The 22286-nt window shown below is 41.4% G+C and overlaps 2 protein-coding genes across 8 annotated transcripts in view; both read right to left on the bottom strand.

The window, feature by feature from the left end:
- The window catches only part of gria2b (glutamate receptor, ionotropic, AMPA 2b), a 49942-nt gene extending 44278 nt beyond the window's left edge, over positions 1 to 5664 (bottom strand). For all 6 annotated transcript variants that reach the window (XR_009649352.1, XM_060884675.1, XM_060884677.1 and 3 more), the window contains exons 1-2: positions 5347 to 5664; positions 1309 to 1449 (exon numbers count right to left, since the gene is read on the bottom strand). Coding sequence is in view for 5 of the 6 variants with exons in the window: in XM_060884675.1 (XP_060740658.1) it covers positions 1309 to 1449; positions 5347 to 5437 (232 nt within the window). In the remaining variant the exon portion in view is untranslated. The remainder of the gene's footprint in view (positions 1 to 1308; positions 1450 to 5346) is intronic.
- Positions 5665 to 11470: 5806 nt separating this feature from the next.
- On the bottom strand, positions 11471 to 21788 carry glrbb (glycine receptor, beta b). Of its 2 annotated transcripts, none has more exons than XM_060885152.1 (9): positions 21563 to 21788; positions 16747 to 16892; positions 16461 to 16567; positions 14860 to 15154; positions 14013 to 14095; positions 13753 to 13893; positions 13511 to 13663; positions 12453 to 12742; positions 11471 to 12352 (listed from the first exon to the last, which is right to left on the bottom strand). In XM_060885152.1, the coding sequence occupies exons 1-9, from the start codon at positions 21563 to 21565 to the stop codon at positions 12056 to 12058; spliced, it is 1515 nt and encodes a 504-aa protein (XP_060741135.1). In that variant the 5' UTR covers positions 21566 to 21788; the 3' UTR covers positions 11471 to 12055. The 2 variants fall into 2 exon arrangements, with proteins under 2 accessions (XP_060741135.1, XP_060741136.1); XM_060885153.1 differs by lacking the exon at positions 21563 to 21788 and adding an exon at positions 21276 to 21393.
- Positions 21789 to 22286: the final 498 nt, after the last annotated feature.

Genomic DNA, 22286 nt, shown 5'->3' with positions numbered 1-22286 from the left:
CTGCTTATAGCTGTTACTATAGAAACGCTACCACATTTATAAACCTTAATCAACACCTTCTGATCGATCAGAGTCCAGAAGACATCACATTGTCAGTGAACTCTGGGTCTCAGGGCTCACAAATCACCAACCGCTGATGAGCCGTTAACTTCCTGCTTGTTATTCTAACAGGCAAACTGTAAAGCTTTCTTTGGAACATTTAAACTGATCAGCTCATGTGTTTGTGTATATATATTTAGAATATAACCACTCACTCACTCTCACTCATCTTCTACCGCTTATCCGAACTACCTCGGGTCACGGGGAGCCTGTGCCTATCTCAGGCGTCATCGGGCATCAAGGCAGGATACACCCTGGACGGAGTGCCAACCCATCACAGGGCACACACACACACTCTCATTCACTCACGCAATCACACACTACGGACAATTTTCCAGAGATGCCAATCAACCTACCATGCATGTCTTTGGACCGGGGAGGAAACCGGAGTACCCGGAGGAAACCCCCGAGGCACGGGGAGAACATGCAAACTCCACACACACAAGGCGGAGGCGGGAATCGAACCCCCAACCCTGGAGGTGTGAGGCGAACGTGCTAACCACTAAGCCACCGTGCCCCCCAGAATATAACCATAATTTATTAAAACATAATAAGTACATATTAGTTATTAATAGATATAATAAATTAGCAGAGCTCAAGGAACTGAAGAAGAACTGAAGGGATGAGATTCAGGAAAAAGTGCCAAACCCCTCAGGTTACAGGTATTATTATTATTATCCGTAGTTGTAGTAGAATAATGAAATGTTTGATTTATGTCCCTAGAAGCTTTATTATCACTCTAAACTCTTTATAACTGAATTGCACTGAAGCCCACAGGTGTGTGAGCAGTTATAATACAGGTGAGTGGGTGATCTGTATCTCTTTTCCTTTCTCTGTTCTGGTCTCGTTCTCTTCCTCCTACATCACCTCCCACAGCTGGAGTTTCATTTCTCTTCTATTTGTCTTTTATTTCATTTACAGTCTGCAATCACGCAGTTAAACACCCACACACCTGATAATAAACACCGCTCACTGAGCTCCGTTAACTCTGACACCTAACTGAACATCTGCAGCACTGAATTTATATTTTAGAGACTTTAATCAGAACTACATTCACATCAACATTCAGTTCAGAAAAGGATAGAAGACTAAATCTGTTATAAACCCATTTATATTTAATTTTAGAAATCTATTATAGCTGATGGAAAAGGTGTGTGTGTGTGTGTGTGTGTGTGTGTGTGTGTGTGTGTGTGAGAGAGAGAGACTCACAGCAGTTGGTGACAGCAAAACTGTTGGTCACCTCCAGATTGTCGATGTGAGGAGTGAGACGGAACTCGGGTGTGGAGAACTGAACCATACCGACCCTGAAGGCACTGTACTCCTGATCTGCTCCTCTGGGGAACAGGCCACCTGCACACACACACACACACACACACACACACACACACGCTTATAAATTAGGGCTTCTAGACATCTTGTTTAGACATCATTGATGCACAATGGACTAAAGGACTCTCTCTGTCTCACACACACAAACACACACACGCGCGCGCACACACACGCACACACACACACAAACAAACATACAAACAAACACACACAAACACACAAACATACAAACAAACACACACACACCCACACACAATCACTTATGTACCATGCATTTTTAAACCTCTTACACACACACACACACACACACTATCACACTATCACTCATGTACCACACATTATTAAACCTCACACACACACACACACACACACACACACACACATTCCTAGAGACTTTTTTCCTCTTGATCTATTGTACACAGGTCTTTCACTCTGTATTGCTAAACCATCAGGTTTCAGTCCAGCACCTACTCCCTGATCACATTCTTTACTTCACACTAACATGCAAAAACCCCGTCAGTGATCTCATTAAAATCCATATAAATCACACTCTGAGCTGCAGGTGGTGATGATTATGTCGCAGTGTTGCACCTTGACGTGTCTTAATCATAAAGGTTCACTGGTTTGTTCCTCAAGCTTTCTGCTAATCCGGCTTTGTAAGCACATCATCACCAGAAAGCAACAACAGTAAGAGTCTGGCTCCAAAGCAACGATTTATGTTGAAGGCTTGTTTCTCTTTCACGGCATCTTTTCTCAGGGCATCTTTCAGATTTGACTGTTGAGGCTGAAGATTACTTTCAAGCCTGGGGAATGTTGTCTCGATCATTCTGCCCATAAGGAGCTCAGTTATGTGGTGACGCAAAGTGTCGCCCTTTAGCACGTAAGAACGAGAAGCGATTCCTTGTGCTGTGTTTTTTTTTTCCATTTCACAGCTCATCATCTCACAGAACTGATCTTTCCACTCAATTTCACATGAGATCACAGACCAGCACACAGACGAGTTAACATACGTTGATGTCTGCACCCAAACCCTGCTTGTTAATTAGTGGCACCAAAGATTTGTGTTCCTTCAGTAATTTATAGAAAGACATCCTTTTAACCTGTGCATAAATTCTCTCAGCCTTTAGAGAGACTTCAAAACAACCCGCTGTAACTGCTTGTGTCAGCTGAAACAGCAGAACTTCAGGACCAGTGAAGTGGACGGAACATCTCTGTTGTGCTGAAAGGGCTCCTACTGAGGATGGGTCCGTATCCATGACGTTGTTGATCTCAACAGTTAACGTATAACGTATAATGGTTTGACAGCTGGGGATTTATTTGTCCAGGTAATAAAACATGTGGAGTGGAGCTGAGTGGAGCTGAGTGGAGCTGAGCGGAGCTGAGCGGAGCTGAGAGTTCCCAAATTGCTTTGACCTTTTCAGGGTCAGGTCTCACACCTGTTTTGTGGATTAAATGGCCAAGAAAATAGAGGTGCTTTTGTCTCAGTAGACACTTTTCATGATTCACCTTCAACCCTGCTGACTCAGTCCTCTCCAACACCTTGGCAAGATGCTGGTCATGCTGTTCTGGAGTCTCCATGCACCAATATATCATCCTGATATATCCATCGACCATCTTAGTGCTTGCACCATCTTGTGTTGGAGGATTTACAGAGTGGCTTTTAAAGGAGTATCGTGTTAGAAAGGCCGCCAGCTTTCTGCTTTCTGGGTGTAGATGAGTCTGCGTCTAAAGAGGAGAACATGGTAGCACCATTCGGCTTTGAGATTATTTACTCTGCAGTTTTCCTCTGAAGGACGTCTTTTTTATCCCGTACTTCACATATCTCAGCCATTTCGCACATACTATACAATATTTCAGTCATTTGCTGTTTTTTGCACAATTCTATATATTATCCCAAGGACCTGCTGCTAAGAAACTGTGTTCATTCTAATGTTACTGCACGAAATATTGTTTGAACATTCAGTATTCACACACAGTATTAACACTGGTCGGTCGTCGCTGTTTCTGTTACTGTTTACTGTTTATTGTCTTTTGTGTATTGCATTTTTTGTACTTTTTGTATTGTCTTGTAACTTTGTGTCTGCACTGTCTTTTGTCCTGCACTGTCTTTTGTCCTGCACTGTCTTGTCTGTCTTGTTTGTCTTGTCCTGCACTGTTTGCACCAGGTTGCACAGTTGCACTTTATGTGGCTAAGACTACTTACAAGTCCTTCGCCTTGTCTTTGTGTTATGTAGCTCCCTGATCCTGGAGAAACGTTGTCTCATGTCACTGTGTACTGTAACAGTTATATATGGTTGAAATGACAATAAAAGCTTCTTGACTTTCTTGACTTTCTTTCTTTTCTTGACACAGATGTGTAACTTGTCGTTGTGTTTTGCTTGAGCACCAGAGGCACATATCAGTGTGTACAGTCTGTCTCGCTCGATAATTCCGTTCTGCTCAGTGCACTGCATCTTCTTTCTTTTTTACCCTTTGTATCAGAGACAACGGAACTGCAGATGGAGGAGAAAAACATTCTCCAGTAACCGAATTTTAACTCGCTATGTCTGAAAAGTTCCATGTGGTGTACTTCGTTGCACCTCGGTAGCTTTGTCGTGTATGCTGTGGATCGGCTGAGCGGACCACTTACTGTTTAGCCACGGACGACGTACACCGGGAACAGTTACAGATTTCCTTTGTGTGGAACCCTGGCTTGAAACCGAGCACTGAGGGCAGCACAGCGTGACGTCGGACTGAATTAGCAGTGAATGTTTCTTCACACACAATGTTTATTTTTTTCTGCATCAATCTGAAATTCCTCCATTGTTCATCGTCCCTGTGTGACGTTTGTAACAGCATGCAGGAAATATGGTACATATATTGGTACATTCTCTTCCACATTTTGGTCTTCTCTGTCATTTTTCCTTCCAGGTTTCCATTTCAACCAGCTGGTGGCTTCCCCCTGCTGGTGGACTTGGAGCGCTGCCTTCTCATGCTGTCCAACGCTGAACAGTTTGGAGCAACGTAAGACGAGACATTAACTGCAGTCTATGTGACAGTTCTTTATCGAACATGTTCACAACGATGTGATCAGGATTGTGTTCCTCTCTGTGTGCACATGGAAGTGCTCTTATAAACCTGCGAGAGATTTATCTAATACAGATTTCAGCCTTTTCATCACCTCGAATCACATTTCGTTTGGAGTAAAATTCTGGCTGTATTTTCTTAACATAAGGTCAGATTCCTCCTTCATCCTCCTTCTCGGTGAAAGTGAAGGATATAAATGATCTGAGCTGGACATGAGTCTTCTGTATGCGATTTTTGTCGCATGCTGAAAACGCTGCTTCCAGTCAGTTCACTTAACTGGTCAATCAAACTCAAACTCTCCAGGGATTCAATTTAGCCATCAATCTGAGACTGTGTGTGTTCCTCAAGAGCTTCTGATATCGTGTACTGGCCTTCAACGGCCCTTGTTAACAGAAGTACTTTATTCTCAAAGAGAACTGCAACAACAACTAAATAAACTAATCCTGTAGTCATGTATTCTGTTAAAGGTTTACACACCTGACACCTACAGCAGTGTTTCCACCACACAGGTTCTTCACAGGTTCTTCACAGGTTCTTGAAGTGTTTATTTATGGTTAAGTCATTTTACTTGCTGACACCTGTAGGTTTCTACAAAGAACCCTTAAGGGTTCGTGCAGGGAACAAATGGAACTATCTAAGAGTTCATACATCGACATTGATCAACATTCGCCCCTTTAATACCCCTGTGTCACTGTGCATACGGATACACACACACACGCGCGCGCGCACGAATTTCTCTTTCTACCTCGCAGCAGTTTGTGCACGATTTTTTTACCGAAAGCCTGCACACACACACACACACACACACACACACACACACACACACACACACACACACACACACACACACACCTATCTGCACACTGGGAGCTCCCGCGAGCGCACATCCCCAGAAGAGCGCGTGAAGGTGGAGGAGAAGTGAGAAGCTCGTTATCTGTTGCATCTCGGTGTGAAAAGCGGCTCCGCATCCACCATGAAGAACAGACGCGGAGAGAGAAGAAAAGAGGGATAAAAAAATCCTCCCGGTTAAATGAGAAAAAAAGAGGTAAAAAAAAAATAAAACAGCTCTTTGTTAAATCCGCCCCATGGAGCGATGGACGGAGAAAGAGAGATGGATAAACAGAGAGAAGGTGCGAGCGCGAAGCTTCCTTCTGCTCCCGAGGAAGAGTGGAATAAATCCACCTCTCTCTCTCTCTCTCTCTCTCTCTCTCCCTCTCTCTCTCTCCCTCTGAGTGGATGCTGACAGTGAGTGGGCGGAGATTGTTCCGAGTCACTGGTGCGAGTCAGCTTTCTCTTTTTCTTCTCTTAATTTTCACACTTTTTTTCTGAAAGTGTTTTTGCTCCAGACGCTTCTGTAAGTCTTCTGATGTTCTGGGAAAGCACCTTAGGGAGGGTTTTTTACGTATCCATGATCGTGCCTGTGTTGAATGTGTTTTGGGTGTCGGAAGAGTTGATGAAAAATAAGATTTAAAGATAAAAAATATGAAATGAATGTGATTGTGATTGTGAATGTGGATGTGGATGTGATTGTGAATGTGAATGTGAATGTGATTGTGAATGCAATTGTGAATGTGAATGTGAATGTGACTGTAACTGTGATTGTGAATGTGATTGTGACTGTGACTGTGACTGTGATTGTGAATGTGATTGTGAATGTGATTGTGAATGTGATTGTGAATGTGATTGTGAATGTGGTTGGGACTGTGAATGTGATTGTGAATGTGAATGTGAATGTGAATGTGAATGTTAATGTGGTTGTGACTGTGAATGTGATTGTGAATGTGATTTTGATTGTGACTGTGAATGTGATTGTGAATGTGGTTGTGATTGTGAATGTGAATGTGAATGTCATTGTGAATGTGATTGTGATTGTGACTGTGAATGTGACTGTGAATGTGAATGTGAATGTGACTGTGAATGTGATTGTGACTGTGAATGTGACTGATTGTGATTGTGATTGTGAATGTGAATGTGAATGTGATTGTGAATGTGAATGTGATTGTGAATGTGAATGTGAATGTGATTGTGATTGTGATTGTGAATGTGAATGTGACTGTGAATGTGATTGTGAATGTGAATGTAATTGTGATTGTGACTGTGATTGCTAATGTGATTGTGACTGTGAATGTGAATGTGATTGTGATTGTGATTGTGATTGTGAATGTGATTGTGAATGTGATTGTGACTGTGAATGTGATTGTGAATGTGAATGTGAATGTGAATGTGATTGTGAATGTGAATGTGATTGTGAATGTGATTGTGAATGTGAATGTGAATGTGACTGTGAATGTGAATGTGATTGTGAATGTGAATGTGAATGTGAATGTGATTGTGATTGTGACTGTGATTGCTAATGTGATTGTGACTGTGAATGTGAATGTGAATGTGATTGTGATTGTGATTGTGAATGTGATTGTGATTGTGAATGTGATTGTGACTGTGAATGTGATTGTGAATGTGATTGTGAATGTGAATGTGAATGTGATTGTGAATGTGAATGTGATTGTGAATGTGAATGTGAATGTGATTGTGAATGTGAATGTGATTGTGAATGTGAATGTGACTGTGAATGTGATTGTGAATGTGAATGTGATTGTGAATGTGATTGTGAATGTGAATGTGATTGTGATTGTGACTGTGATTGCTAATGTGATTGTGACTGTGAATGTGATTGTGAATGTGAATGTGAATGTGATTGTGAATGTGAATGTGAATGTGATTGTGAATGTGAATGTGACTGTGAATGTGATTGTGAATGTGAATGTGATTGTGAATGTGATTGTGAATGTGATTGTGATTGTGACTGTGATTGCTAATGTGATTGTGACTGTGAATGTGAATGTGAATGTGATTGTGAATGTGATTGTGATTGTGATTGTGATTGTGAATGTGAATGTGATTGTGAATGTGAATGTGAATGTGAATGTGAATGTGATTGTGAATGTGGTTGTGACTGTGAATGTGATTGTGAATGTGAATGTGATTGTGAATGTGATTGTGACTGTGAATGTGATTGTGAATGTGATTGTGAATGTGAATGTGAATGTGATTGTGATTGTGACTGTGATTGCTAATGTGATTGTGACTGTGAATGTGAATGTGAATGTGATTGTGAATGTGAATGTGACTGTGATTGTGATTGTGACTGTGATTGCTAATGTGATTGTGACTGTGAATGTGAATGTGACTGTGATTGTGAATGTTTATCATTACTTCCCTGATTGTAAAATGATCGTTTGATGATGAGTTCTGACACTGAGGAACAATTCACTGCACCAGAAACATTTTCTAAACTGAAACAAAAAAAAAAAGAACAATAAAAACCACAGATGAACTTTTCCAAAGATGAGAAAATTTGTGTCAGTGGGATTTTGGTTCAGGAACATGACGTATGGGAAAGTCAGACTCTGAAGTAGGTGAACATCAAAACTGAATATTTGGCTGATTTGTGTTACTTAAGTTCAAACATATTTGGATCCTTAAGTCAAAAAAAAAAGTAAACTCACAGACCTGTTAGGGGTTAAATGCGTCGGTCTGATCTCAAGTTCTGAAGTGGATGCTCCACATTTTCTTCATAAGTTCTTCTCCAGCCTTAAGAGAAGGAAGCACTGTTTATGTTCTGAAGATGAGCAGGACTGAAGAGAGCTGTCTGAATTATGTGTGGGCCATAAAGCAGTGACTCTTTGATGTTTTTTATGAAGATCAAAATGTTTTAGAAAGCTAAAAATGCATACAGGAGCTTTTCCCTCGGCTTCCTTTCACTGCGGAGAAGCCTCTGGAGTTGATGGACACCCTGTGGACTATAAAGAGCTTTGGGTTTTGGTGCTAGGTGATGACTTCTTGGTGGTTCTCAAAGAGATCCTGGTTGAGCAATTGCTGCCTTTGAGCTGCAGAAGATCTGAGATTTCTTTGCTACCTTAAAAAGGTTAATTTATGGGATATAAAGAAGTTGAGTCGAGTAAACTTGCAGTTCTCTGACCCAATAATCCTCTCAGAGACTTTGTTGACGCAGCAGAGAGAGATGTTCATGTTGACCGATCCTACTGTGTTCATCTCAGATAACGTCTGCCTTGAACACGATGCTTGATTCTCTTGACCAAGAGAAAGCTTTTTATCTTCAGATGATTCTGGATGCTTTTGAAGCTGGATCAGATTTTATCAGTATGATTAAAGTTCATAGCAGGACATTAAAAGTGTTTGTAGAATGAAACGTGCTTAAAGTTTTGTCTTGAGGTTTTTTAAGAATATTATTTCTGGATATTGAAACTTTACTGAGCAAATTAGCAGCAAAAATTGAAGGATTTACAGCATGTTGCATCGTGGTGATTAGTGCTATCAAGAACCATGTGTCGAAGATATAATGATGAAGGATACTGTGTGACCGTATAGAGTGTATCATGGAGGACTTTGGAGTTGCCTCGACTGCTAAAGGAAACTGAGAGAAGATGAAAGTGTTGGTTTTGGGGAAACGGGAACAGGGTCTTCCTACCTGGGAGAATAAGCTGGACAAAGGAGGGTTTAAATCTCCAGGAGTTTCTGGACAGAAGGTTAGGTAGAAGAGTGTGCTGGGTTCCTCAGAATATATTGTTTGAACTTGAGGAAGAAGCTGGACACGATTGGGTCCATTTGTGAAGCAGACTGGCAACATTTCATCTACAGTTTATACAAAGTCTCGTAACATCTCCCTGGTGATCTTCTGTAGAGGAACATGGCCAAAACTATTTTACACAGAGTGAAAGGACTGGATACTGCTCTTTTTTTATGATCACAGGAGACTCCAATTGAATGGACTGTCTTTTTGAGGAATGTCTTGTAAAGGAGGCTCACTTAGATTTAACAGGCAATGTGCTGGGAAACAGAGCTGTTGTGTGGCTGAAGGACTGTGAAGCTCAGACAGATTGATGATATTCCAGCCGTCACGTTCCTTTCTACAGAGTATAGTGGATTTGGGTTTCTTTCTTTTTCTTTCTTTCTTTCTTTCTTTCATTCTTTCTTTCTTTCTTTCTTTCTTTCTTTCTTTCTTTCTTTCTTTCTTTCTTTCTTTCTTTCTTTCTTTTTTTCTTTCTTTCTTTCTTTTTGTGCTTCTCTCTCTCTCTCTCTCTCTCTCTCTCTCTCTCTCTCTCTCTCTCTCTCTCTCTCCCTCTCTCTCTCTTGCTCTCTCTCACACACACACACACACACACACTCTCTTTCAGGACCATGGACAAAGATGTTTGATTTCGGACTAAACTGAAACACTAAATTTACTCACAGCTCTCAGCTCTTTATTATAACATATGTCTATTATAACTCTGTCTCTCTCTCTGTCTCTCTCTCTGTTTCTCTCTCTCTCTGTCTCTCTCTCTCTCTCTCTCTCTCTCTCTCTCTCTCTCTCTCTCTCTCTCTCTCTCTCAATGTTGTTTATGGAGAATTTTCATTTCTAATCTCATCAGACTCAAGCTTCTCATCAGCTCTGTGTGTGTTCGAGCTCCTTGTCAGTTCAAAGTCTCTGTGTGTTTCCCCCGTTCTCATCATCTCCCTGTGAAGCTTTACCTGTGTGTTTGCTGTGTGTGTGTGTGTGTGTGTGTGTGTGTCCTTCAGCTGGAACTGCCTCCATATACAGTAGAACTGTGTTTGTTTTGTTTTGTTTGATTCCTAATAAATGTAAGTGACTAAGTGTATAATCTGATCAGTATAATTCTTTGCTCACAAAGAAGCAAATTAGCAATAAATCAGAGTTTTATGAACAATTCTTCTCACTGCATGTAACACTCCTGATGCCTGATTTTATTTTCCAAAGTTTTTTCTTGTTCTTTCAGTTTTGGACTTTGTTGCTTGAAGGATGTAATTTGACAAAGCTGAGAGTTTTGGACATTTTTGCTGTGTGTGAAATGCCACTGGAGTCCAGATTTCCTGCTGCGCAGTCAGACTGCATTACGCAGCCGTGTGTGTGGGCTGGGTTATACACAGCTGTTCAGGAGTGTGTGTGTATGTGTGTGTGTGTGGACATGTTGGAAGCGAACAGAACACACACACTGAGGATGTGACACACATCTCACACACACACGCTGCTCACCACAGAGACCTGGCTGTCTTTCAGAAGAAGTTCTAAATCCTTGAATATTTTAAAGCTGCTTTATATCCAAAGACGCTTCCTGATTAATTCCTGTTTATTTTCCCAGATCTGACTTCTGATGTCCTTCACCACACCACATCTGCTTCCCAAGTCAGAGAAGTAGCTCTAATAATTACTGAATATAAATGAATCAAATGTGAGGCGTTCACGTAGAGAAATAAAAGCCAAAAATCATCAGACACACACTCGTCTGTCAACCTGTTTACTGGAAGGTGAGTGCTGCTGCTACTTTGGAGCTCTGTTTCTATAAATGTCTTATTTTACTGTGTTCTATACATTCTCACAGCTGCAGTAATATATATACACTGTAATATACACTGTCCACTCTTTTTACCTGTAATTTCCGTTTCCCTCCTCCAGGGGGCGTCATCAGAGCTAAACTGTGGCCTGCTGCTTTAATTCCTCACTCAGTTCTATTTTACATTGTTTTATTATTCAGGACTCATTGATCATTAAGATCTTAATAAATCTGTCATAAATCTGTAAACAATCTGAACTGCGATTGAGTCACAAACGCTTCCTCCTTTTCCTCTTCCTCCTCTTCCTCTTCCTTCACCGTGAAATATAAAATTGTCAAACTTCTCAGCACATCATGGTCTGTTACTATAGCAACCAGGGGTTCGTTTCCAATATAACAGGAGGGGAAAATTTGTACCGTCACACTGTAGGACTCACACACATACACACACACACACACACACACACACACAGACACGTACAGAGACATGCATACACAGACACACACACACATACACAAACACACACATAAACACCCTGTTACAGAATAAATAAATAAATAAATAAATAAATAAATAAATAAATAAATAAATAAATAAAGAGGCGAAGCGGGGGTGTGGCCATCACAGCCGTTGGTCCTGTTCATTTTATTGTTGGATAAATTTTCACAATCACAGGAGATGCAGGAGCTTTTACACACATGAAAGATCATCAAACAATACAGTTCAGTATGGCAGTGTTCTTCTGTACAAGACCAACAAGCTTCATCATCATCGTCATCATCATCATCATCATCATCATCATCATCATCTTCTGATGCAGAGATCCAAAAATAAACATTAGAAGCATAAATATATCAATATATGAATATTTATATCATACAGTTAGCACATGCGGGATAATAATTGTTTTTCTATAATAAGTGTGCAGACGTTCAATAGATTAGCATCAATGAATAAATATAAAGTAATTTATTAAATAAATACTTCGTTAAAATAGACTGAATTTATGAGAAATAACTCAAACATAGTAATTATAATATTAGTTGAATCTTTCATTAGCGCTCTTTTCCTATCATCTCTGTACACGAGTGTGTGTGTGTGTGTGTGTGTGTGTGGAACTGTTCTGTTTGATGCCTAATGATGGAGACGGACAGATGGGAATGACTGCAGGAAGTAGTGATAGAGGGATGGAGGGAGAGGAGGAGGGTCACAGGTAGACAGACCAGTAGATGATGTTGAAGAAGAGGAAGGTGAAGGGGAAGATGGCGCGTGAGTAAAGGTCGATGCGTTTGGCAGCTGATGGGATGACAGGTTTAGCCGGCGGAGGCTTTTTGTTGTTTTTGGCCTGCGTTTTTCCCGCCGCTTTTCCGACATCGATCGGCTTCCCGTAGCAGTCAAAGTTCGAAAGCTCGAAGTCCCGTGGCAGAGAACCGACGATACTGAAGTCACTCGAGCGCAGATCTGACTTCGACGTGCAAACTTTCTTACAGCGAGTCTCAGTCACCTTAGAGAAAGAGAGAGATGAGATGTGATGATGTACACATAAAAGAAAATGTCGATGTGTGTGTGTGTGTGTGTGTCTGTGTGTGTGTCTGTGTTCTGACCTGTAGAGTGCTGATGTGTAATGGTGTTCCTCCAGCTCCGTTCAGATTGTTCATTTTAGCCGCCACTCGACTCTCAGCTTTCTCTCGGCTGGCGATCTTCGCCTTCTCGGCCTCCAGCTGCTTGGGGCTGTTGAGCATCACCTGCACCACAGCGTACTCCACCAGAGACGCAAAGCCGAACAGCAAACACGCAATCAACCAGATGTCGATGGCCTTCACATACGACACTTTGGGCAGCTCTGAGGCCAAAGAAGTGCACTCTGAGGACAGCGAGAGAACCGACAGGATCCCTGCAGAGGGAACATGGGTTTAAGGTCACGAGGTCAGAGATCTACATGGGGTCAAGAGATCACAGCTCCACATCACACAGATACTTGTTGATTTTTGTCTAAACTCCTGAAACTAATCTGAGACGATATGGACTCACCATGTACAGGGGCATTATGGGATGGCATGTGGACCGAACAGAGAAGTATTATGGGATGGCATGAAGAGTGATCCAGGATACACATAATAAGACTGGGGGAGGAAGACAAGACGAGATGTTTTAAAATGGAGAAAACAAAATGGCGCTGGTGTGTTTACAGACGAGGAACCAGGCTACGATGTGTTGCATAAGACACCAAGAAAGAAAGAAAGAAAGAAAGAAAGAAAGAAAGAAAGAAAGAAAGAAAGAAAGAAGTTAAATAAATAAATAAATAAATAAATAAGAATAAAGAACTAAGAATGCAAGAACTCATATATAATATAATATATATCAAAATATATATAAAATAAAATATATATTTTTAATATTTAAAAAAGGTTTAATGAAAATAATGAAAACATTTATACTACATAAAAAAGAAAGAAAGGAAAAGAAAGAAAGAAAGAAAGAAAGAAAGAAAGAAAGAAAGAAAGAAAGATTGGATGTAGATTTTTCTTGCTGGAGAACTTTGCTAATGATCTGTGTAACAAGGCTAAAAGTTATACAGTTAAATTTCATTTTAGATTCTAGCTGAAGAAGAAATTTTCATCGTGATTTGGTCACATGACCAGAGCTCAAATTCTCTCATTACCCAGAGGCACCCGTGCGGCGCTGGCGTCCGGATTTATCCAGAAGGAGAGCCAGGAGAGCACGACGATGAGCAGCGTAGGAGCGTATACACCCATCATGTAGAAGCCCACCTGCCTCCTGAGGGTGAAGATCACCTCCACACACGTGTAGTAACCTGCACAGCCACCAGAGGCGAGCGTGAGTGCTATTTTGTCAGGAAAGAGACTCATTCCATCGAGGCAGAATTCAGCTGGAATTTCTCACCGGTTCCTGTGTAATATTTGGTGCAGTTCCCGTACTCAATGTCCTCCTGTCTGATATCAAACTGAGGAAGAGCGATTTCATCCATCTGCACTGGATCTCCAGACTGCCACATGAACTGCAGGTCATCTGTGGTGTAGCCGACTACACACACACACACACACACACACACACACACACACACAGACTGGTTTTAACACATTATACAATACCTGCAGTGTCACAGGGACGAATTATACATTTGGGGTTGTGCTGCTACGTACAGCTCTCCAGCTGCATCTTGCATCTCTGAGTGTCCATGGGGAAAAGTGTCAGGTCCAGAGGACACGATAGAGTAACTGATAACCTGTAACACACACACACACACACACACACACACACACACACACACACACACACACACACACACACACAAACACACACACAAACACACACACAAACACACACACAAACAAACACACACAAACACACACACAAACACACACACAAACACACACACACACACACACAAACACACACACAAACAAACACACACACAATCACACACACAAACACACACACAAACAAACACACACACAAACACACACACAAAAACACACACACACACACACAAACACACACAAACACACAAGCACACACACACAAACACAAACACACAAGCACACACACAAACACACACACAAACACAAACACAAAAGCACACACACACAAGCACACACACACACACACACAAACACATGCACGCACACAGTTATGAAGTAATCTTGAAATAATTTAGTGGTGATAGAGTTATTATGATGAAGAAGATGAGGATGATGATAAAGATGATGATGATGATGATGATGATGATGATGATGATGATGATGATGATGATGATGATGATGATGATGATGATGATGATGATGATGATGATGATGATGATGATGATGAATGATAAAGTGATGGAGTGATGATGACGATGATGATGATGATGATGATGATGATGATGATGATGACGATGATGATAAAGGAATGAAATGATGAGTGGATAATGGAGTGATGATGAAGTGATGGCATTGAACAGCCAAAGCATTTTGTTAAATTTTGTTTAGTTTTGTTTAGTCTTTGTACCTCATGCTGATGAGGACGTCTCCATTTCGGAAGATGAAGAGCAGGATGTTCTCCTGGGTGACGTCGTGGAAGTTGGCGCTCTTCTCATTGGCAAAAAACAGATCTGGTTTCCACAAACACTTAAACATCTTTGGGTCAACGGTCAGAGACTCGGATTTAAAATCTTGAGGAAGACGGAGACGCGGATCGTTCCAGCGCTGACGCAGGAAAATGTTCACACGATAATCCATGGTGGTTTCCTGGATGGAGCCAAAGCTGTTGATGAAGATGTTGACACGATCCTCCACAGGTACTCCTGTTAAAAAAAGAAAAAAAGACAGAAATGATCAGTAGCTTTACACACACACGTTTCACGTCACACACTTCTTTCACAACAAGCATACAGAGTGTGTCAATATTTAGGTTTAAAATCTCACACACACTTACTTTTGTAAAGACAGACTAACACCATGAACGTGTGATGATTCACCGCATGGTTTCAGGTGCATCACTGTGCACTGATGTCATGGTGCTTGGATGTGACTGCACATGTGGTTAATGTCATAAAAAGCAGGAAGTCTGATTTTACACAGTGTAAAAAAACACGCCACTGCCCGGAGCTTTAATCTCGCTCATCTACAGAACAGATGGATGAGTAATTAACACTCAGTCACACACTGAGCCCTGAACACCGCGACCACATGGACAAACCCCCAACACACATCCACATTAAACAAGGAAGGAAGAGGTGGAGCAAGAGCTCAGGTTTTACTGCGGCGCTCGTTAGAGCTCAAGCGGAAAAAAGCTGCCAAGGAAAATGCACGAGGCGGCTAATAGAGAGTCAACGAGCTGCTCCTGTTCTGCTTCAGGTCATGAAACAAACATCTCTGTTTTCTTAAACAAAGTGGAACAAATTGTGTACGAGAAAGAAGGAAGGACGAGCATCACTTTGACATAATTCTATTAATCGAATAAATAATTTTACTTTTGGCCATTTATTTGTACATTTCCTGACACTTCACTGCTGCAGTTCACCAGCACCAATTTCACCAAGTTTTTTTTAAAAACAAACAAAAATTTCTTGAGTACAAAAAAGTTTAGTGGAGTAAGGGGAGTGGAGCGAAGTGGAGTGGAGTTGAATGGAGTGGAATGGACTGAAGTGAAGAGAAGTGAAGTGAAGTGGACTGGACTGGACTGGACTGGAGGGGAGTGGAGTGGAGTGGAGTGGAGTGGAGTGGACTGGACTGGATTGAAGTGGACTGGACTGGACTGGACTGGAGTGGAGTGGAGTGGAGTGGACTGGAGTGGACTGGACTGGACTGGACTGGACTGGAGTGAAGTGGACTGGACTGGACCGGACCGGACCGGACCGGACCGGAGTGGAGTGGAGTGGAGTGGACTGGAGTGGAGTGGAGTGGAGTGGAGTGGACTAGACTGGACTGGACTGGATTGAAGTGGACTGGACTGGACTGGACTGGACTGGACTGGAGTGGAGTGGACTGGACTGGACCGGACTGGACTGGACTGGAGTGGAGTGGAGTGGAGTGGAGTGGACTGGACTGGAGTGGAGTGGAGTGGACTGGACTGGACTGGACTGGAGTGGAGTGGAGTAAAGTGCTCACCCTTGAAATTAGGGCGTATTCTGGGGTCGTAGCTGATGAGCAACCGGTTCAGGATGTTACTTGTGGAGTTAGCAGGAACTCGAGCAAGGTCTTCTGAGGAGAGCTGCCTGCAGAACACAAAGTATACATCAGGCTTAATCACATACACAATAATCTCTCTATATTACACAGACATACAAAGCTCTATTAGAACATCTCTCACTTCTAACTCTTATTATGTACTTAATTTAATTTCCTTTCTACCCTCAATTACTGTAACCCTTGTTCATGGTTGACAGACACTTACGATGGACAGTAGACCTGTTTGCCTTTCTTCTTGCCTTTCTTAGCTGACTTTTCTTTGGCGAATCCTCCGTCTATCCACAGAGCAAAGATGCAGAGCAGCAGAAGCAACTTCAGGAGCTTCATCCTGCAGCACATTTCTCTATCAGCCTGAGAGGAACACGCAAGCATGGATTTATTATTAAACTATTTACAGATCTGTCTGAAACAGACGTTAGAAGCTCCTCCGACTCTGTGGGTCGTCTCTGAGCTCTATTCTGAGTTTGTTTTATTCTCATTAAAAACAAACAAATGGACAAAGAAATAATGTATTCAAATTATATTATATATTTGTTGGTATTTTTCTAGGGGCATGATAACGAGATGTTTAATGCTGAATGGAGAAAACTGTGCTTTATGAAGTCTACAGAAAAAACAAGACTAATATCATAAAAATGGGGTTGAGTATGACAAAATGTGAGATATTAGAATAACTTAGGAGAAAATTTGATTAGCACTGACAGAGAGAGAGAGAGAGAGAGAGAGAGAGAGAGAGAGAGAGAGAGAGAGAGAGAGAGAGTGAGAGACAGACAGAGAGAGAGAGAGAGAGAGAGAGAGAGAGAGAGAGAGAGAGAGAGACAGACAGAGAGAGAGAGACAGAGAGAGAGAGAGAGACAGACAGACAGAGTGAGAGACAGACAGAGAGAGAGAGAGAGAGAGAGAGAGAGAGAGAGAGAGAGAGAGAGAGAGAGAGAGAGAGAGAGAGAGAGAGAGAGAGAGAGAGAGAGAGACAGACAGAGAGAGAGAGACAGAGAGAGAGAGAGACAGACAGAGAGAGAGAGACAGAGAGAGCGAGAGAGAGAGAGAGAGAGAGAGAGAGAGAGAGAGAGAGACAGAGAAAGAGAGAGAGACAGAGAGAGACAGAGAGAGCGACAGACAGAGAGAGAGAAAGAGAGAGAGAGACAGAGAGAGAGAGAGAAACAGAGAGAGAGACAGAGAGATAGAGAGAGAGACAGAGAGAGATAGAGAGAGAGAGAGAGAGAGAGAGAGAGAGAGAGAGAGAGAGAGAAACAGAGAGAGAGACAGAGAGAGAGACAGAGAGATAGAGAGAGAGAAAGTGAGAGAGACAGACAGAGAGAGAGAAACAGAGAGAGAGACAGAGAGATAGAGAGAGAGACAGAGAGAGAGATAGAGAGAGAGATAGAGAGAGAGACAGAGAGATAGAGAGAGAGAAAGTGAGAGAGACAGAGAGAGAGAGAGAAACAGAGAGAGAGACAGAGAGATAGAGAGACAGAGAGAGAGATGGAGAGAGAGATAGAGAGAGAGATAGAGAGAGAGCATCTACAGCTAAACTCAGTTATTTCAGTATAAACGCTGAGTTATTTTCCAGTCAAAAACAATCAAGCACTCAGACATAACGCTAAATATTTTTTTAAAATCAACAATAAAGGAGGAAAGAAAGAAATCCTCTATAATCTGATGTTCCTGAGACACAGAGAGTCTGAACGTTCTGGAAACTTTGTTGGAAACTTTGTCAAATGCTGGCACGCTAACATGCTAACATGCTAACATCACCATGCTTCATCTAAAACAAGCCCACAGCTACTGTACATGGTGACGGACAGGAGCCACAGCCAATCACGGCACAGAGTTAAGTTTTCTTTTGTTTCTTGCTGAACACAGAAGTCATTCATTCTAAGCTGACAGGAAGCTGGTTAACATATAATCAGTCCATTTATTCTCATTTGTATCATTAGTTAGTCACTGTTCAGTTTTAGCGAATCAGCTAGTAGCTAAAGTTTGTATTTATTTTAATTATCTAATTAAAATACGAGTCGACTCTTCTGGACGTTCTCAGTGTGTGTCATTTTGACAGCTGCTCTGTTTATTCTCTTAAACTTTTCTAGTGAATACCATTTAAGCGCTAACATGCTAACATGGCCGTCTGATAGGTTTAATGTTCATGGAAGGAGTCTTACGTGTCAGAGGTAAAGCTGAAAAACAGAAACAGAGACATTTGTGAGGAAAAACATTTCTATCTGCTGTAATGTGACTTGGATATTTGATGAACATCTGACAGCACGTGTGTTAATCGCTCCAGCCATGGGATTACACGCTTAACCTAACATACTGCGCACACCCTGATAGATCGATGAGGTCACATGACCAGGATTCATCACACTCATGATGTATTTCACTTCATCTTTGTTAGCATCTCATTCACCCAGGTGAGAAGATCAAAGCCAGAGCTCCATAAGAACCTGCACACTGCTGCCTCCGAGCTCCAGACGGAGGGATTAGTGTGAGGAATCCCCCAGTGAGGGCGAGTGCCAGAATCTCTCTGTTGTCTAGACTTTCTCCTCCTCCACCACATCCATTGTTGTAACAGAAATGGGCCACCAGCCACGTTCTCCCTCTCTCTCTTCCTCTCTCTCTTCCTCTCTCTCTCTCTCTCTCTCTCTGTCTCTCTCACCATCTTACGAGTTACTCTCTCTCTCTGGGACTGCTCTTTAATAACTTCCCTTTTTTCTCTCCCACCTTCTTGCTGAGCTCTTCCTGAATCAGCAACGTGAGCCAGAACACACACACACACACACACACACACACACACACACACACACACACACACACACACACACATTTTTTTGGCTGCCTGCCCTTAATTAGCCCATTTACATTCACGTAGGAGAACCTCAGCGGTGATTTACATCCCAACATTTAACTCCTGTAACTGGATCGAGGAACCATTTATAATCCAGACTAACAATGGGATATGACATTTTAGAGAGTGTGTGTGTGTGTGTGTGTGTGTGTGTGTGTGTGTGTGTGTGTGTGTGTGTTAAAAAATAACCCAGGTCACAGGCAAACTGAAACATTCAGACTAAATACAGTTTTATTTTTATTTATTTTTCTTAAAAGCTAAGAAGCTTTAATGATCCGTTAGCCTCTGAAGAACCATGTGGAACCCTTTTCAAGGTGCGCCGATGTTCACTACAGTAAGCTCTACCATTACTTGTTCCTGGTGCCTACTAGCAGACCTGGAGCTATAAAGGTTCCTAGAACTATAGACCAGGAACTGAAACCAACCTTTAAGGGTTCTCCATATCTTTTAACTTTCAGATGGACCTTTTTTATCCACCTCTTGGATTGTGTACCTTGTAAACAAGTTCTTCAACGGTTCTTTAAGGGTTCTTTAAGGGTTCTTTGAATAATTTAGTGTTCTTAACTACTAAAAAGGATCTGTTCTTGGAACCTTTTTGAATGATAGAATAGATAGGGTAGATAATATATGTGTATATATTATGTATTTGTGCTGCATGTGAGGTAGATGGCGTACATGCGGTAGGCGGTGGATGGTGGATGTGGATGTGGTGTGCAGTAAGTCAGCAGTTTGTAGTGTTTTTATGCTTCATGTATTACTCAGTGTGGTAATAAAAACAAAGACAAGACGTGAATGTTAATGTGTTATTGATCCACACACACACACACACACACACACACACACGTCCTCTTTTACACACTGATGTTACACACATAACTATTCTAATCACATTGTAACCCCAAATACACACTGCTCACTGTTTAACAAGCGTGACATGGAGATAAACACAAACATAAACATGACTGTGGAAGCGTTTATAATCCTGATTAACGGTGGATAACGAAGGAAAAGAGGTGAAAAGTGTGTAAAAGCAGACAAAACATGGGATAAAGACTCACAGGATTAAAAGTCATATCACCTTCAGAATTGACAAAGGATTTAAAACAAAATTCTAAATAAAAATTAAAACAAAAAATAAATTAATTGTCTATGTTAGATAGGCAGCTTTTTGAATTTAGGTGGAAACTGTGAGATTTGATAAGCTACTAGTATTAATGTAATAAATAAATGAATAAATAATGAATAAATAATGAATAATAAGGTGTGAAAATCCAAAACACATCATTATCACAACCTACACAATAAAGAAACAACATGAACCGGTAAACTGAAATAAAGCACATTTGATGTGCCATTAAAATAAAATAGATAGATAGATAGATAGATAGATAGATAGATAGATAGATAGATAGATAGATAGATAGATAGATAGATAGATAGAAAATAAATAAAAAGGGCTTGAAACACAGGTTTAACACTCGGGTTGATGGTTTTGCTGATTAGTGCAATTTCATCACATGTAACACACACACACACACACACACACACACACACAGCCAAGGGTGCTGACACAGCAAGCTGATTAATTTATAATTGGTGTATTTAATAATTTAACTGGATTTCTTTGGACAGTTCTTATATCATAAAAATAGACTCACATTTTGTGTGTGTGTGTGTGTGTGTGTGTGTGTGTGTGTGTGTGTGTGTGTGTGTGTGTGTGTGTGTGTGTGCATGCGTGCGTGCAATCAGGCATTACATCCATAGCAATGTCAGCCCCAGCCCGGAGGCAGCACGCGCACACACGCACACACACACACACACACACATACACACACACCGCAACTCAACCCTATTAAAAAGGTGTTTAGAGCGATGCATAAAGAAAAAACAACCTGTAGCTGCTGTAAAGTTGGTGAAGAAGAGATGGAAAGTTTATAACAAAATCGGAGGCGCGAGAAAGGAAAAAGAAATAAAAGGGATGCTGAAGAGGAAACACATAGCAACAACACGCAGCCGCATCCTCCATGACGACGGCAGGTTGGGGGAGGGGCGGGAAAGATGCTGCACACATACATCACACACACACACACATGACAACATGAACACATTACAAAACACAATATCCGAACACACACACACACACACACACACACTCACACACACACACTCTCCTACTCACCATGGCGCTCGCGATGCTCTGGTGCTTCTGGTTCTGGTGTAAAATGGTGATTTATTCTTTCATGATCAAACTGGTTTCTTTTTTCCCGCCTTTATTCAGCACAAACTCCAACGTCTTTACACGCGTTTACACGTGCGTTACATGTCCACACCTGCGTGTCTGTCCGCGCGCTTTGTTTCGGGTTTATTGATAAACGGATGCGGGTTTGTGCGTGAATGAAGCACCGCTGTCCGGCCGCAACAGGGCGAACAAGATGGAGGCGAGTGCGCATGCGCGGTGGGAGGGCCGCGGAAACAGCTGGAACGCACTGATGTTGAAACAGAGTTATAATAATAATAATAATAATAATAATAATAATAATAATTATAATAATAATAATAATAATAATAGTCACTTTTACACAATTAACAGAAACTATATAATACAGTTAAAATAAAAATCATTATAAAGAATATAAAAAACTTACAAGTACAAATTGTACAGTGATTTACCAGTTTATTAGAAATAGACTGATAAACAATGTCTAAGAAAAATCTAAGTGTTTTGGACCCTTATTCCAAGTGCACTGAAGAAAGCACTTATCCTTCTTCTGTCATGGATTCTTAGCCACGTTAGAAGATGTTTTACAAACCATATGTGATCTTCTAGGGAGCTTCTCTGGAATTTTAAGGATTTCTCTAAAGGGTTTGTTGGATAATTAAAGGTTCTCTGATAGGGAACTACT

The sequence above is a fragment of the Tachysurus vachellii genome, chromosome 13 (assembly GCF_030014155.1).
Source record: "Tachysurus vachellii isolate PV-2020 chromosome 13, HZAU_Pvac_v1, whole genome shotgun sequence".
NCBI classification, from domain to species: domain Eukaryota; kingdom Metazoa; phylum Chordata; class Actinopteri; order Siluriformes; family Bagridae; genus Tachysurus; species Tachysurus vachellii.
Note: the sequence above shows the minus strand (reverse complement) of the source record. Positions and strands in the feature narration are given on the sequence as shown.

Bases quoted from the DNA above. Each gene is read 5' to 3' on its own strand.
- glrbb (XM_060885152.1), bottom strand. The intron at 16,568-16,746 runs GTAAGTGTCTGT...TGTGTTCTGCAG, and splicing joins AAACAGGTCTACTGTCCATC to GCAGCTCTCCTCAGAAGACC. The intron at 12,743-13,510 runs GTAATGAGAGAA...TTCCCTCTGCAG, and splicing joins CGCCGCACGGGTGCCTCTGG to GGATCCTGTCGGTTCTCTCG.